Below are 18051 nucleotides of genomic sequence, written 5' to 3'. Positions count from 1 at the left end.
TAAAAAACAGGATGCAATTTTTGTTACGGAGTCTCTTTAAGTTACTGGGTGATTAGAGGTGGTGGCTGAAGTTTGCAGCAGCTGCTCTTAGTGCATTTCGATTGCCAGTTGCCGTCTTTTGTGTGACACAGGCCTAATTCAGATCAGCAAATATTTATATTTTTCCCACAATGATGTGGCAATCTATAAATGTATGAGCACCTTAAGAGGGAGGGCTGCTACTTGTGCAAATTTTTGATGCTGAATAATATTGCAGTTTAGTTCAGAATTACAAACCACCAATCACTCCGGCATTGTACAAGGGTTGTGTTGCTAATCCTAAAGCTCCAAAGAAAACATGATGTCATGGTACCCTTCCATTTCATTTCTGGGTGAATGAAAATTTAGAGAGTAGAAAGTCCACACCGTGCATTCTAGCACATGCTGTTCAAGTGATGTACACATTTTGGAGAAGTGTCACCCAAAATGATCTTTCAGGATCTGTGGTTACCATTGTAGTCATGACCAGAGTACAGATGTGTTGCTGATCTCTCTGGGGGCGTGGCAAGCTGGAGGTGTCCTACATTAACTTGCAGCAGGATCTACAATAGCTGTTGGGTGAGTATTAACCAGCTAAGCCGATAGGTAAAGAGATGATTGCTGACATCTCCGGAGACCTGTACTACTGTTCTGTTGGATGGTCATCTGAAGCCATTGTAAATAACACATAAGAGACTACTGTCATCCAAATGGATATGTGGCTTTTCCCTCTCTCCATTTTCTAAGGCCCCGTTCACACTTGCGTTTTGGCAAATAAACGGACCGGATCCTGATCGGATCCTAACCTGATCCTGATCAGAACCGTACGGTTCCGATCCGGATCCGGTCTGTTTGTATCAGGCATGCATCAGGCTGCCATCCGGATCCGTGGGCAAAATATAGCAAAATTTGAAAAAAAAAATGTTGGGGTCAGCAGAAGGTGCACCTAGTGCACTTGTAGAATCAGGTTCCTCCGCTGTAGGCCTCACCTCCACCTCCGACATTCTGCCAAACAGCTCCAGCACGTCTGTCACTGCTGCTCCACTCCAGACATGCTTGGCCCATGTGTCCCCATCCGAAATGGCCGCTTGCATACGCATAGGAAGTGGGGTAGAACGTCAGGTTTTTGTAGGCAGTGTGTTCTGTGCCTTCCGTTCCCCATTGGTTTCTGTGTTCCTGATGGTGCTGTCAGGCTCAGGTCCGGGTGCGTGGGCCGGAGATCCGGACCCAAAAAATAGCGCATGTTGGAAAAGAGTCCGGATCCGATCCGGCTCCGTACTGTACGGAACGGACGCGTGTGAACGTCCGCATAGACTTTACATTGCTATGCGGAACGTACGTTCCGATTGTACAGTATGCGGTCCGGATCAGATCCGGAAAATCCGGATGGCGAACGCTAATGTGAACCGGGCCTAAGGCTAACTTTAGTGCACAAAAGGTTGTGGTTTTTTTTTTTTTGAGCCATGGACAGGTGGTAAAATGTTGCTGACCAAAAAGATTGTTTTAGATGACTTTCTTTAAGTGGACCTCCACTGTAAATTTAACAGTTAAATAAGAGCCAGATTGACACATGACTTTCTACAGGGCAGTGTTCCAGAAAGGGGGCGTGGCTATCCAAAAAATCTGGATGTGGTCTGTTTTTAGACATTTTTCCCACTACTCTGTTATAACTTGTGCTTTTGGTGTAGTTTTTATTTCTATACCGGACCTCTGTTTTATTGATCCTCGCTCAGATATGCTCCTCTCTCTGCTGAGAAACTGGTTTTGTTTCATGGAGGAGGGTGGACACTTTGAGCTGCACAGGGAACTACAATAATAGCCAACTCGGTGGATCATTAAACAGCAGGCTGCTGACATCTAGGGGCTCTATACACATATAATGACCTCCAAGATTACCACAGCGATTGTTTCAGGACACAAACTTGGCAAGCAGATGGCTTTAGTAGTGGTGCTTCTTTATGTCCAGTGATGCCTGGCCTTGTGTTTACAATTTTGTCCCATGTGTGTACACACATTCACATATGCAGAGGGTTTTGTATTTGGTTGTTAGAATTTGCGGCTACTTTATTACTTGAACTATATTTCAAAATCCCATGAGAGCTTGGTCATAAGATAGAACATGGACATGGATATGTATCCTTTTATTATGTCCGTGTTACATAGCCAGATAAGGAGACCTTTTGCTATGGGCTCTATTTGATTCCTGTAACAGTTTAATGCTGAGGCTTTCTAATAGCATTGATCATGGCTGTTATTCTTCTGCAGACAAACGCTAGCTGAAGCCAGTGGGGTGCTTTGTCCTGTTATGATGGACTCGGTGTATGTGGGGAAATGATTATGTAACTGATCATATTTTAATGCATGAATTTGGTCCATTAACTCTGTTATATGTAAGATCCCTTTGTCTGAAATGTATGCTAACCAGCAGTATATAAAGCCACGCTGATATTTTTAATCCATGTATTTGTGCAGCTATTTCTGACAGTGCACCAGCTGGTGTCTCTGCATTTGTAAATCACATTCCTCTTCAATCCGTGCAGCATGCGGACTGTCACATGAAGGGAAGAGAGGCATTTTGGGAGCATTCCAGCAAAGTCATTTCCCAATCTTGTTTATTCTCAGAAGTGATCAAAGTGGATAAAGAGAAGCCAGTGCTTTGTTGAAATTATAGAGAGTGTGACTTTTTTTTTTTTTTTTTATAATGAAGGTGACATCTAAAGGAATACATACATTTTAATGGAGTTCAAATAGAAAATAACACCTTGCGTTACATAAGATATTCATTATGGAGTGTTCACAGTTGCACTTGTCACATATTGTAACTACAATGCAATTCAGAAAACCAGTCCTGCTGGGAAACCATTTCTAGTTTATGACTGTGTCCCATACAGTTGTATTTAGATCACATAATAGGAACAGTTACTAGTCTTTGCTCATTGCTTTTCCTTGGTGTCTCATAGTCTGACTGTTGCCAGTTTACTGAAACTGGACTGGCATTGATTATGAAAGCTGACTTCATTCTGACATAATGGACTAAATGCCTATACCCACTACACTTTCCGCTTGTTGCTGTCGTGTGTACCCGCCGGCAGGAAGATGGATTGGGAAATACTTGTGTTCAGGCCCAGGGGACGTCGCTGGGATCCATCTCTGCATCATCAGGTGAGTATTTAAAGAGACACTGAAGCGAAAAAAAAATTGATATTATGATTTGTATGTGTAGTACAGCTAAGAAAAAAAACATTAAGATCAGATACATCAGTCTAATTGTTTCCAGTACAGGAAGAGTTGAGAAACTCCAGTTGTTATCTCTATGCAAAAAAGCTATTAAGCTCTCCGACTAACTTAGTCGTGGAGAGGGCTGTTATCTGACTTTTATTATCGCAACTGTAATTGAACTGTTTACTTTTCCTCTGCTAGAGGAGAGTTCATTACTTCACAGACTGCTCTGAAAGACTCATTTTGAATGCTGAGTGTTGTGTAATCTGCACATATTATAAAATGATGCAATGTTAGAAAAAACACTATATACCTGAAAATAAAAATATGAGAATATTTTCTTTGCTGCTAATCTTCTAGTAATTATTCATAGTACACAACCAATTCACCTATCATATATTTTTTTTCGCTTCAGTGTCTCTTTAAGGGTGCATACATACATTCAATTTTGATTTGCCAATGTAACCACTTCCATATAGTATGAGTGCTTACCCACACAATCTGTTCATAGTATTCAAAGTCTATTGGCCCTCATACTACAGAGTTGCCAAAAGTTGGTCAGTGATTGGCCATTCAGAATTGGAGGTTTGAATGCACCTTAAGAATTTCTGTCGGCACCTTCTTCAATTTTCAAACTTTTGTTTCATGAAGATAAAATAAGCTCGGTATACCTAATCGGCATGTACGGTTTGTATAGAGAGGTGAGGAGGGATGGCAGAGTGGTGCATGATGGAGCGGCCCCTAGTGGGTGGTGTAAACATGAGAACAATGCACTTACTCATTGGCGTTTAAAGATCTGGTGTGCCGAACCTTTAACCAACCTTATGAGACGTGTACTCGTGCTAGATTCTCGACCAAGTTCAGTCTAGTGTGTACAAAGCGTAACAAAAAGATGAGCAACAGAAGAATAAATAAGCTGCAATTTTTTAGACTATTGTTAGCAATCAGTGGATATTTACAGCCATGCTGTTTGTAGGAGTGTAGATCTTGCACAGCCAAGTATACATTGAAGTAACATTGCTTTCCTAGCTATATACTTATTTATCTATCATGTAGTTCTCTTCCCTGTCATTATGTCTATTTTTTCCCAATCATTTGGCTGGTAAGGTGCCCTCTATTTCTTTCTCCTGGTAGGACGGAAATTCCATTTATTGTCTATGCTGCAAGTCATGATTTCCCTTGTTGGTTGTGAAATATCTGTTATTGAAGTCTCATTGTAGGGATAAAATTGTGCAGAAATTGTGTTAGTTTGCTAGAGCCTAGGATGACTCAATAAGAGATACGATGTACATCAACCACCTGCCACTGACTGATCTATATAAAGGAAAAGGCCCAGGGTGACAGCTTGTTGCAGAAGACACATGCCATTAATCATACTGGCAGCCTTATAGACTGCTAGATGGTTGCATTTCATTCTGAAGTCAGGCCACAGGTTACATATTTTTAGAGAGTCAATAAATGAATAAAGTACTTGACCGCCAAATGTATTTTCTTGGCTAAAAGATGCAGGGATCACTCACTACATAGCCCAGCCAAGTTACAATCAGAAATGTGTCAGAAGATCTACAGATAAATTGTTGTAACATGCTGAGCATGCATTTTGCTGTCGTCATGGAAAACTGCCTACTCTGTTCACATTTGTATGGTTGGCAGTCACCGCTGTGGAGGGCGCTTGAAAAGACACTGCATGCAGCATCTAGGTTAAGGCAGCTGCCTTTATGTGAATGAGCAGTGGCTGTATTGCACAGATTTCACTGCTCTAATGAACTATGGAGGAAGCACGGTATGAGAGTGGCTAAATGCATGTTTTTGCCACCTTATAGCCACTGACTGCCATCACACATGCTGGAAAATGCTTCTAGTGTTTTATACACACTAGATGGTTCTCAGCCAGTCAGGGTCACCTCTGCCAAGAATCTAGCATGCGTACGGTGACCCCTGTTCCTCCCCGACGCATTGCCGATAGATCCAGAATGCTGGATTGTCTTAGCCTAGCACAGGCATAGTTTTCTTCCTTACCCCTCACACACAGTGTGTTGGCCCTTCTCCCTGCTCTGTAGTAAAAGTACACATTGCTAGCCTGTAGTCTAGCACCTTGTCTGTACAGCACTTGGCCCTAAGCTGCCTTCAAAGGAGTAAAGTCCCAATTCTTGCTGGCAACATTACTTCAAAGTGCATATATAGCTTTACATTATGCAATGGTGTTCATTCACATTACAGCTATACTACATGACCAAAATTAATGGAAGTAGCCTTCACTGATGGACAGAGACCTGTTGTCTTACCCAATAAAGGTTAGATTTTCTAGGAACTAAAATTAATGATCCATATTTTTAGCGATTCTTTCACCTGATTTGAATTGAATAAAACACTTGGTGATAGGAGAAACCTCTGCAACAGAAAGGGAAACCATATGTGATTTTGATATGAAAATGTAATTTCATTTGTATCCCCTCTTCCCCAAATCAGCATCTTGGTTAACTGTAGCATTAGAGAACCTAAAGTCAATTAAAATTGATTTTACAGTCCGCTGTCGCCACCACTGTCATAATCAAATCTCATCAGAAACCCTTTTTAATTTAGTGGTCACATGGTGACAAAATCAATAGCTGGCTTTGATACTCACGTAATGTCATTTTAAATGTCTTAAATTGAGGTTGAATTTCATTTAATGTACATTTATAAAGTGCTTTTAAAGGGACTCCGAGCAGTGCAGAAACTATGGAAAGATGCATATCATTTTAAAGCTCTCTTTCTCCTCTTTACAATGATATATAAACCTTTTAGTTTTCGCGATTTTCGCGATCGAAATTGCCGCGGCCGCGACTTCGATCGCGAAAATAGAGAAAACTAAAAGGCGTAGGGCGACGATTTAGGGGTCGCCAGAAAGAGGAGAAAGAGAGCTTTAAAATGATATCCATCTTTCCATAGTTACATTGTATTACACAGGGCGACTTTTTCTGCTGAATGGAGCTGCTGACTTTGAGAAAAAGTCGCCCTGTGTAATACAATAGAACTATGGAAAGATGGATATCATTTTAAAGCTCTCTTTCTTCTCTTTCTGGCGACACCTAAATCGTCATGCTACGCCTTTTAGTTTTCTCTAGTTTCGCGATCAAAGTCGCCACCGCGGCAATTTCGATCGCGAAAATAACGAAAACTAAAAGGTGTAGGGTGGTGGTTTATATATCATTGTAAAGAGGAGAAAGAGAGCTTAAAATGATATGCATCTTTCCATAGTTTCTGCACTGCTCGGAGTCCCTTTAAAGATGTGAATGTTGCCTTTTTTTGTAAATGAAAATTATCTTGCCATTTCAATCTGCAGCCATATGTGCATTTCCAAAATTGCCCATACACTCCAACTGCACTTGTTTGCAACCAGGGGATCCACACTGTACTTGGAGTACAGACTGGGTCATTAAGTGAGATTGTCAGCCATAAAATCAAATTCCATTTACTCGCTGCTCTGTGTTTATTATGCAGCCTGCAACCTGAACCTGCATTGCTAGTACTCCAATCTAATCAGAAATGTTTCTGCTATAGTAAAACTTATTTCAGTCAGCCTGGCTCTATTTGGTAAATTACCAAGCTTGTCATCACCTCTTCCACATTCATTCTCCTCAATGATTGGCTGAGGGCAGCTCAGTGAGCTACTGAAATATGATTTATGCTGTGCTCACATGTGTTTTCAAAGTAAGCTAGATATGACAGTGCAGTTTCTAGGAGAAAGAAGAAGGAAAAAAAAGCGTATGGGAGGAAATGACATTAGGATTGGCTTCAGTCAGAAAAATGGAAAATGCCAGGAACAGTTTTCTCTTTATTTGCTATAAATTTCACTGAAATCCAAACGTGGACAGTACAATTCATAAGTTATGCAAGTAGAACAAATATTTATCTACCTATATGTGTAGGTTTTATTTCCTGGGCTGTATGGCTGTCTCCCCTACTTTAAGCGGATCCGAGATGAAAAACTAACGATAGCAAGTATGTTGTCTATATATCTTATCTAAAGTTTATATAGTTTACACAGTAAATCTAGCTTCACCAGTATATGATTTTCTTCCTGTGATCAAATGAGAGCAGTCTTATTCTGCTTGTTATCATTACACAGCCAAGCTGCTCTGCATCTCCACCCCTCAGCCTGTGAAAACACCACTCCCCTCTCCTCCCCTTGCTTCTGAAATCTCAACAGCTCCCGGCTGGTAACTCCTCCTCTTTTGGGAAAAGCCGCCTCCTCCTCCCCAGACTGAGCTCCCATTAGCATTTGCTACATGGGACTCATAATGCCTAGACGCTGGAGGAGCTGTGTGTGCAGCTGGTTTAGTTTAGGGAATTAGGGCATTAAAAAAAAAGTATTTGGCTTGAGGAATGCTCTATAAAATATATGTAAGGGGACAATTATGAAATATGTAAAAGTTTATCTCTGATCCACTTTAAGTTTAATCTTGATGCATAAGGAGTTAATGGCTCAACATTAAGATAGCTTTAAAGAGAACCCGAGGTGGGTTCTAAGAATCCTGATAGCACACAGAGGCTGGGTCTGCATATAATGCCCAGCCTCTGTTGCTATACAGCCTCCCCCCAGCCCCCTTGCGCTCTGCTGTCCCCATAAATCAAACGCCATGCTAGCGACACACAGCGTGTCGATAGCCGGTTTTTTACCTCTGGATGTGTCAGTCTCTCCACTTCCCCACCTCCTCTATATCTCCGCTCCCTGCCTGTGTCCCTTCCCTCCAATCAGTGGGAAGGGAAGGGACGCAGGCGGGGAGCGGTGACATAGAGGAGGCGGGGGAGCCGGGCGAGACTGACATATCAAGAGGTATACAGCCAGCTGGCAATGTCGCTAGCACGGCGTTTCATTTATGGAGACAGCAGAGTGCAGGGGGGCCTGGGGAGGACGCTGTATAGCAACTATATGCAGACCCAGCCTCTGTGTGCTATTAGGATTCTTAGAACCCACCTCGGGTTCTCTTTAAAGAAAAGCTAAACTTTTTTTGAAAATTGATCTAACATATGCAAGTTCTCGCAAGCTATTACATTTCAGCCTGCAGCCAGCTATGCTTTTCCAGACGTGATGGATGAGTAAAAGCATGCTTCCTTGCAGCCACAATGGTGTACACCATTTGATGAACAGCACACCCATTTGCAGAGCCTGTACAATTCCCCTGTATCACACCTAAGTATTGCTAGAAAGTTCAAGAGTTTGATCAGCTCATTAGCTAGGGTTGTTCCACATCCATATAGCATCGTGTGCTGCCTCACTTTGAATTCTGTGTTAATGCTGTTTAAGTTTGGCCATACAGAGATTGATTGCGGCTTGATTTGGCAAGTGATCACTCCCTAAACAAAAATCGTTTGGATAGAAGTCATCGATTATGCCACCTTTCCTCGCTCCTTCCCAATGAGACATGTGTATTAATCGATCTGCTCTTTCCTAGCTTTTTGAACCTCTCTCGACATGTACAATGCTATACAGCCATCAATCTGCCACTGCTTCTCTCGTGGACTGATTTGAATTAAATGTACTGCTGTGCCTGATCACTGACCTGTCTAAAATAATTTCTAAGTTTATCAATAAGGCTAACTGGATTGAAACTTTCACTGACCGATTAGGTATAAATTCTAAAAACGTAGAAAATCGACCCACTTTTAGCACTTATTGTACACATGCTAGATTTTTGGCCAAGCCATATCAGCCAAAGAACATTGAGCATGTGTACAAGTCCTATCTTTTGTGTATTTTTGTGATAATTGCCCTTTAAGCAAACAATCAGTAGGGAGGGGTACAGGGGAATCTGGAGAACTGAACTCTGCCAAGAAGCACTCCCAAATAAATATTTTGGTGAATTCTGCTTAGGTCTAGTTACAGCAATCTTTGGTTACAAATTAAAGGTATATATTTTTATGAAATATGCCTTATTTACCATATTTCTTTGGGCAGGAGTACTGGAGTGGATAAAAACTTTAGAGAAGACTCTACACGATTCAGCTAGTAAAATATGATTAATTTTGTGGACCAGCAACAAAAAAAATGCATTTGCCGATGTAGGAATCTCGTCTTGGATACAAACTCCTGCAGATTTCTTATTTCTCACTTAACACCTATGTGTGTGCACGTAATTATTGGCCCTTCCCTAAAATCTTTAATAGGGATATGTTTCAGGATTGTCTTTTTTTTATACATTTATCTTGTAATGGGTTTTTATATTTTTACATTCTATGTATCTCCACCTGTAGGTCATGAAAACGTACCACATGTACCATGCAGAGAGCATCAATGCAGAGTGTAAGCTGAAGGAAGCTGAGAAACAAGAAGAGAAGCAAATTGGAAGGTCTGACCCGGTCTTCCATTTACGCCTGGAGGAGAAACACCAAAGAAGGAGCTCAGTCAAGAAAATCGAGAAGATGAAGGAGAAGGTCAGTCTGTCCTTTGTCAAATATTAATGTACTGCTATCTGCAAAGCTTTGCAGATCTATGCAAGTAGGCCGCAGTATACCTTGAGCATGGCAGGGCCCTGCCTAATGTAGTTGGGCAAGTCTGTGGACAATAATTACTGAACATAACAGCTTGCTTCATACATCCTATATTCAGTACTATTGCTGTAACATGTTCTGGTAAAGAGAGGTAACCTCCCACAAGCAAACAGGAATAGAAAGTTAATCCACATCTCAGTCCTACGCCTAGCAGGTTTTTTTTTATTTTATATAACTCCTGTTCCATCAGTGGTCCACCTTGGACTATGATCTCCTTCTCTTAAGCATGTATTGTAAGCTGTCTCCTTGGTATTGTAGACTGTTTTTCACATGTGAGCGCTGAGAAGAAATGTCACTATTCTTTTTCAAGTATGAGCAGACAGTATAAATGGTAGTCCTGGTGAAATTTGGCACGTGTGAGCCCACCAGAAGTGGGTCAGCCATGGGCGAAACACTGCATGTGATATTCAGAGACAAGACCTGGTGGTAGTCACACATAGACGTGTGAGCTGTACAGTTCAAGGTAAAGTTTGTTTCATGTTGGTGAGAGTCTTCTGAATCCCCCATTTGATTCAACATTAGCAGTGTGATGTAAGATATATTTCTTTTGGGGAGAACAAATGGTGAGAAAACTACAGGAGAGAAACATTATGGGGCATGGATATAAGGAAGGCCCCAGATCAACATTGCTTCCAAACTTTGAATATGTGCAACATAATAATTGATCATGGGGGTACAAGACATTGTATATCAAATACCAACTGAGTGGCTCTTCTGTAAGATTTTCTGTAGATGCTGTGCTGTTTTTTGTCTTGTTTTTAGGGCTATTTTACACCAACTGCGTTCCATTCCAGTGGTAGAGAGAGAGAGAGAGAGAGTGTTGTATTAAGCTTTCTCAGATGTTGCCAGTCTCTACCTTATTATCACTTAATACCCAGTCCGTGTGCAAAATAAGTTATAATACTGTAATAATTATTTAATAATATAGCACTGGCACCTTTTAGCGTACAGTACATAGTTACATCTGTAACTGATACTCAGAGGAACACACATGCTAATCCCTGCCATATACATGGTCTAATGTCCGAACCATTATCTGATCAGTAGGTGTTTGGGATGTTGGATGAATTGTCCACTGAAGAGCCACATAACCACAGGAAGAATATAGAAACGCCATGCAGTCCTGGGCAAGAGTCAGACCCAGGGCTAAAAGGTGCTAGTGCTCTGCGCTATATCAAAGGAATTGTAGTTTTTTTTTTTCAGTAATACTAAAAGAAAATGGAGCGCGCCATAGTGCATTAAACGTTTAAGAGGATTTTATTGGCAATTAAAAGTTATACTCACAAACAGTGGTTGTGTAATTCGCATATCAGCGGACTGCCAGCCGCTTGCCTCTGCATTGGAGGATGACTCGCTGTGGCCAGCAGCGCGGGTCCCGATGTCCTGGGCTCCGTCTCACTGGGAGGTGGGCGTTGCTGGAGTGTCAGTGAGCGTGTGACGTATAACTTTTAATTGCCAATAAAATCCTCTTAAACGTTTAATGCACTATGGCGCGCTCCATTTTCTTTTAGTTCTTCTGCAAACCACCCTATTCTGGAGCGCTGCTGTGTCTTGAACTCAAAAGGGGAACCATCTGTGACTGTGTGACATTGACTTGGAGCGCACGATATCTCTGTATGTTTTTTTTCAGTAATGTTTGTATACATTTTCAGAGGGAAAAATCCATTTATGTAAGACTCTGATTATAGCTGCCACTGGCTATATGGATTTTATACAGTGCACCATTACATTGTGTACTGGTTTTACTTAATGTAACCTGAAACTAGTGGTATCGGGCAGAAACGAGCATAGTTTGTTATGTGTATGTAAAATTGCTTTCAAGAATTGAGAACAAAGTTTTATTTGATGTTTGGTCTGTGAAGTACAGACAAGTCTGTAAGGGTCCTGTCACACTGTGCACATTGCATTGAGATACTATCGAAACAGTGCTGAAAAGTTGTGCAGTGTGACTATACAGTGAAGTATACAGTACAATGAAATAAATGTACACATTGCCCGGTAAACAAACACTGCACAAGAAGAATACCATTGTATCACATTTTGAAGCGATATTGTCACAGTGTGAATGGACCCTAAGACACCAACCCCCAAGCCATTTTTTTTTTTTTTTAATATAATTTAAAACTTCAACATTTTGGTAATTGTATGTTGATCATGACTACATTTAGACCTAGTAATAGATTTCTGAGTTGCTAAGAATCCTGCTGGGGGGGAGGGGCTATTAATATCTAGTTAGTGCCCTGTTAAGGAAGCAGCAGCAGTGTGTGTCAGTGTGTGTTGTGAGTATGACATAGCAATATCAGAAATGCTTTAACCAAGTCCATTCTTTTCTATCTCTACAGCGGCAAGCCAAATATTCTGAAAACAAATTAAAGTCTATCAAAGCTCGGAATGAATATTTATTAACTCTGGAGGCAACAAATGCTTCGGTTTTCAAATATTACATCCATGACCTTTCTGATTTAATTGATGTAAGTACTTTTTTCGTATTTAGTGTGAAATGTAGGAGAAGGTAATCCCTGCCGTGTACTAGAAGGGCAGTAGAAGCCATCTATGAGTCACACAGACGACTTGTATTGTCCTTGTACAGCAGAGCACGTTTACCTCTGAATAGTTTTATTATTGTACTAGTGCACAGTACCTTGTCCTTCATGTGTTTCCAATGATATCACTTACAGTGGAATAATTATTTAGGAATGCTTTTTTGTAACCTGAATTTGAATTTCATCAAGCCAAACCCTGATGAGTGAAATGTCAATTACTGCAATTACCGCACATTAAAGGTATGCCATGCTGACATTTTCACATTTTCAAGGCATCTGGATACTTGCCAGAACCAAGATCTCAGCGCTCTCTAAATTCATGTTAAGTGCAGTTATACGTGAATGTTTTTCCTTCCTCCTAAATGCCAAATAACACTTTCAGAATCACTGCACTGTCAGTCACCTCCATACATTGAGGGGGGGGGGGGGTTACACTTTACCATAGTCAGGCTGATGGAACCTGATCTGTGAATCATTACTATTTACACGTGTGGGCAGATTCCTGGCTGGTCTTTAAGGGAATGGATTGTTCCAATTTTCTTAAAGGTTATTGATCTTGCTGAAATGCCAAATCAATGTGCACACGTGTGAGATGGTTCTTCCATCTGATATTTTGTTCCCAGCAAGTTCCAGCAGGTTTTCAGCATTATATTGATTTTTACGGATCAGAACATTCTATGTGCACAACTGATCAATATTTTAACACCACATCCAAACCCTTAATGATTAATAAAACTATTGTTTATTGGTCATTTCTGATCTGTCCACAGAGAAAATCACTTCTGATCATTTTAAAGGAGCTTTCATGAATCGGAAGTGAATATTGGCCTTGCCTATAGACCCCATAGGTAGCTAGCTTGCTGTGCGGAAATGATCTGGTATATGGGATTTACAGTTGTGTAAGTGCTGGAATCTACAGTGGGTGCCTCTTCAATATCTGCATTATTGGCAAAGATAATATACAATAAATAACAAACTTGGCATCTTATATCTGAATCTGCTACTTTCGGTGTAGTGCTTTGGGCACCACCATTGGTCGTAATGAGAGTTACAACTAAAGCAGTTCTCAGTGACTAATTTGGGCCCCACCGCTAGCCAGAGTTCAAATTGGGGGGGGTAATAGGGGAAGCAATAGCTGGTGCCCAAATTACGTATCCCTCCCCCCAATATCCCCACCATAGCATAAACGCCATCCAGGAGTTTGAGTGAGCAGTCTTTCGGCTTCACCCTGCGCTGAAATTTGGCCATGGCCAAATGTACGCATATTATTTTTTGCAGGGCTGTGGAGTCGGAGTCGTGGAGTCGGAGTCGTGGAGTCGGGCAATTTTGGGTGCCTGGAGTCAGAGTCGGGAAAAAATGCACCGACTCCGACTCCAACTCCTAATGAATTTGTAACTGTAATTAAAATAGAAAATATGATAAAATGTTCTATTTCTCAGATAATAGTCATTAAAAATAATGTATATATACAGTATATATACAGTAATAGCTGTGCTTAGTCCACAAAAATGAAATAAACCAATCAAAATTAGTTACTTGTGCTGCTTCAATAAAGCAGTCCCCGTATTTTTAAGGTCAGATATACATATCTGATTGTGACTGTATATATGATGTGTACACAGGAATCTCTTATATATACTAAATAACATCTATGCTGTAAGAATAAAGCCTGATGTGTAGCCGTGTCACTAATAGAGATGGTCAATGAGATGGAAATAATTCTGCATTGATGCTGATTTATGCAAATGTATGCACTTCCTTTGCTGATGAAATCAAATAATTTGATATGTTGTTAAAATTTGGTTTGGTGACTACAAATTAAAGGGTACCTGAGACGGATGAAAAGTAAAGTTTTATACATACCTGGGGCTTCCTCCAGCCTCCTCCAGGCTAATCAGTCCCTCGCTGTCCTCCACCACCCGGATCTTCTGCTATGAGTCCTGGTAATTCAGCCAGTCATTGCTGTCTGGCCGCATGCCGCTCCCACAGCCAGGAACATTCTGCACCTGCGCAATAGGGCTGCACAGGTGTAGTATGCTCCTGGCGGCGGAGTGTGTGCATGCGCACTACGCCCGACTGGCTTAAGTACCTGGACTCATAGCAGAAGATCCAGGTGGTGGAGGAGGACAACGAGGGACTGATTATCCTGAAGGCGGCTGGAGGAAGCCCCAGGTATGTATAAAACTTTAATTTCATCTGTCTCAGGTTTACTTTGTTACACAGTAGTACTATACTCTACATATGCACTCCCCACAGAGCTGCAGGGATTCCACTGAGAATGCTGTGCACATTGAACACAGAGGTGTTGTCTGTTTACAATCTCCTCATTCCCCTGCAGAGTACCTGCACATCATTCTTACATGTACCCACACTTACATTGCCTAGGGCCTGATAGATGTTCTTTGTTCCGGTTTGTATCTTTTACAAGTACTCTTACCAAGGACTAGTTTTAGTCTAAAGGGAATAAATATAGTAGTCTACATATCCTTCTCACTTCAGTTGTCTTGTAAAATTCCTAAGCTTTGGCAGTTAAGAGACGAATTTCATGTTACATGCTTTTAATCAACAAAATTGTAATATGCAAATTAGAGGAGTCGGAGTCGAGGAGTCGGAGTCGGAGTCGGTGGAATCCTAAACTGAGGAGTCGGAGTCGGAGTCTGAGTCAGTGGATTTTTGGACCGACTCCACAGCCCTGATTTTTTTGTTATAATTATCGCTGTACATCGTTGTACAGAGTGTATTGTCTTGTCACTAACTGTCTCTCAGAGGAGCTCAGAAATCAAATCTCTATCATAGTCATATGTCTATGTAAGTATAGTGTAGTGTATGTATCATTTAGGGGGAAGCCAACTAATGTTTTTGGGGTGCGGGAGGAAGCCTGAGTGCCCAGAGAAAACCAACACGACACAGGAGAACATACAAACTCTGGGCAGAGAGTGCCCTGGCTGGGATACGAACAGGGGACCCAGTACTGGAAGGCGAGAGCGCTAACCACTACGCCGCTGTGCTGCCCGGTATATCTGGTTTATGTAGAAGTCTGCTTCCTGGCTCTATTTTAGTGAATAGCTAATATTTACCTAATGTATTCTTCAGCTGTTTTAAGCCACTGCCAAGTTAATCCCTGATATTTGCTTCTTTCTTTACCTGTTCCATAAGAGACGCTCGCAATCCTTGTGGGTTACTGCTTTCTTTGCAGATTGTAAATTAGAAGCAAGATCTTCCACTGCAGCAGGTGTTTCCTTTGTGTGTACCCAATTTTCAAGACAGTCATAGAGATTAACACCACAGAGATAATGTGGTTAACCGCTGTTTCTTCACATCCACTTTGATGCACCACTTTCAGATATGCTTAGAGCTTCACAACACAATAAGCGTTTCTATGCTGTTTATAATTTGTGGTTATGCATGCATGTAAATGTACTTCAAGAGTACCTGTACTTAAATATTAAACATAACATTGTGATGGAAGAATTAGGAAATTAGATAATGGGGGGCAGTTACGGTTAGGTGTCTAGAATCATTAGCATCGGGGGGGACAGGGAGGTTAAGGATAGGCATTAGGAAGGTAGGTTTTAAAGATGGGGGTTAGTGTTAGGCATTGGAGGGGGGAGGGTTCTGTGTGAGTAGGGTTTGGTTAAGCTGTAGTAAAATACTGGTAATATTTATTGCAAATTACCATTGCATTTACGGATATTCTACTATCTGCTATTTCCCAGCGCCTTTACTTCTCGTATGCATCCCCCTGACATTGCTTGCCCAGTCTCCTGCTGCTTTCTCTTCTATAGGAACTTCAAAGGAAGTTTCAGCAGTGTGGCGCAGCTTTGCATGTCTTTTCCATGGAGCAGAACATGGTCGTTTGGGAGCCATAAAAGCATGTTTGTACAACCCTACTTTCAGAACACCCAAAATGATCTCTAAAGATCTATTAATTTTCGCTTTAATCTTTCATGTTTGCAGTATATTGCACTTAGTATCCACAAGCAACAGCACTAACCACTGCTAAGACTCTGGTCTGAGACTAGCTAAGACTATGTGAAAACGTTATAGCTCACATGGAAAGTCTAATATAGAAGAGATCAGCAGTGCTCAGAGTACTGTGTCATGGATGGGGAGCATAAGCCAAACTATCAGGCGTAACTGGCATAAATACACAGACCCCTTGCCTGTCCGCTTTATGACATGATGTAGTGATGTCTGGATTACAACCTGCTTCACTCCCCAAACAACAGTTTCCCCCTAGATGAAGTGGAATTATTTTTGGAAACCTACACATTTCAATGTGTTCGCAGTTCATCATCCAACTTGGCTGCATTAAATGAAATGTTTCTAACAGCTGGCATTCCTGAGAATGAGAAATAGCACTGTACTGTGTGAAATGAAAACTGAAGGAAGGTGCCAAGTCTGTTCTGCACTCTCCTCAGTGTATTTTCTCTCCAATAAATTGTGTTGACACTATAATGCTTTGGTGTAGTACTTCTTTTATTTGTGGCAGTTTGAATGTAGGACAAGGTGTTTCCCATAAGGGTTGCAGGTCTCAGTGTAAATAGATGATATGCAGTGGAACGAGAGAGCCAGCAGCCTTACTAGAATAATTTCTTGATATGTGCTAGACTGGCACATAACATAAGCTTGCAGCAGCAATAACAATGCAAATGAAGAGTCCTGAAACTGCTAGATGCATACATTTCTATAGTTTGACATTAAGCTCTTGTCTGGGGCATAATTCCTGGCTCCAAGGTTGGTGGGGAGGGCCTAAATATAATGTCTTTTCTTTGTGCACACATTTCATTATGTACATTTTTTTTCACATCAGATTTCCTTCATTTTAGAAATCACAAATATTACACTTGACTTTACAAAAAAGACTTTACAAGTTTTTTTTTTTTTCACTTTTAAGCTTTATTAAGTGATAATGATCAAATAACATACAAAGATGGCAAAGCATGTGTGTAGTTGTACATGGATAAGACATATATTCCAAGGCGTATTAAATCTTAACATATAATAGACTATCATCAGGTGGCAAGAGAAAAATAGCATGGAACAAAGCTTTAACACATTTGGTCAGAGTGACCGTTTCCTAAGCAGTATAGTTAGTTTAAGATTTTTGCATCACTAACTTATAATCAGAGGAGTCACGAAAGTCATACCACAAGGCCCATGTTTTAATGTAGTTGTCTACCCTGTCTTGGGCTGTAAGAACTATCTCCTCCATATCAGCTGTTCGATTAACTCTGTCCCACCATTGGGCAATGGATGGGGGGCTCTCCGATTTCCACAATCCGGGGATTGTGGCTTTAGCTGCATTAATTAGGTGTATGAGTACACACTTTTTGTAGGATTTAAATGAAAAAGGAATTTCGTGAAGTAAATATGTTTCTGGAGTGAAAGGAATATCTATGGAGGAAATTTTCTTCGCCCAGATATGAACCTGGTGCCAGTAGTTTAGTATTTTAGGGCAGGTCCAAAAGATGTGTATAAGGTCCCCTCCCATATTCCCACATCTCCAGCACTTGTCATTATCGGTTAGGCCCATGCTTTTAAGTTTGGCAGGAGTGTTGTACCAGTGGGAAATGAGTTTGTAATTCAATTCTTGGGTGCTAGTATTAATTGTGCCTTTGTGGGAGTTCGTCAGGATGTGGTCCCATTGCTCCTCAGTGAGTTTTTTCCCTAGAGCTTGATCCCATTTTTCTTGGTAGGGGAGTCTTTCAGGGATTTTCAAGGATAGAAGAGCTTT

At 41.1% G+C, this 18051-nt stretch overlaps 1 protein-coding gene across 7 annotated transcripts in view; it reads left to right on the top strand.

Moving 5' to 3' along the window:
- Nucleotides 1-18051, top strand: part of SRGAP1 (SLIT-ROBO Rho GTPase activating protein 1) — a 220951-nt gene that overhangs the window by 133935 nt on the left and 68965 nt on the right. For all 7 annotated transcript variants that reach the window (XM_068276769.1, XM_068276772.1, XM_068276768.1 and 4 more), the window contains 2 exons: nucleotides 9475-9654; nucleotides 12114-12242. In XM_068276769.1, the coding sequence (XP_068132870.1) occupies nucleotides 9475-9654; nucleotides 12114-12242 (309 nt within the window). The remainder of the gene's footprint in view (nucleotides 1-9474; nucleotides 9655-12113; nucleotides 12243-18051) is intronic.

Source organism: Hyperolius riggenbachi, chromosome 3, assembly GCF_040937935.1.
Source record: "Hyperolius riggenbachi isolate aHypRig1 chromosome 3, aHypRig1.pri, whole genome shotgun sequence".
Lineage (NCBI taxonomy): Eukaryota > Metazoa > Chordata > Amphibia > Anura > Hyperoliidae > Hyperolius > Hyperolius riggenbachi.
The sequence above is the reverse complement of the archived record's forward strand: the minus strand, read 5'-3'. Positions and strand labels throughout refer to the sequence as shown.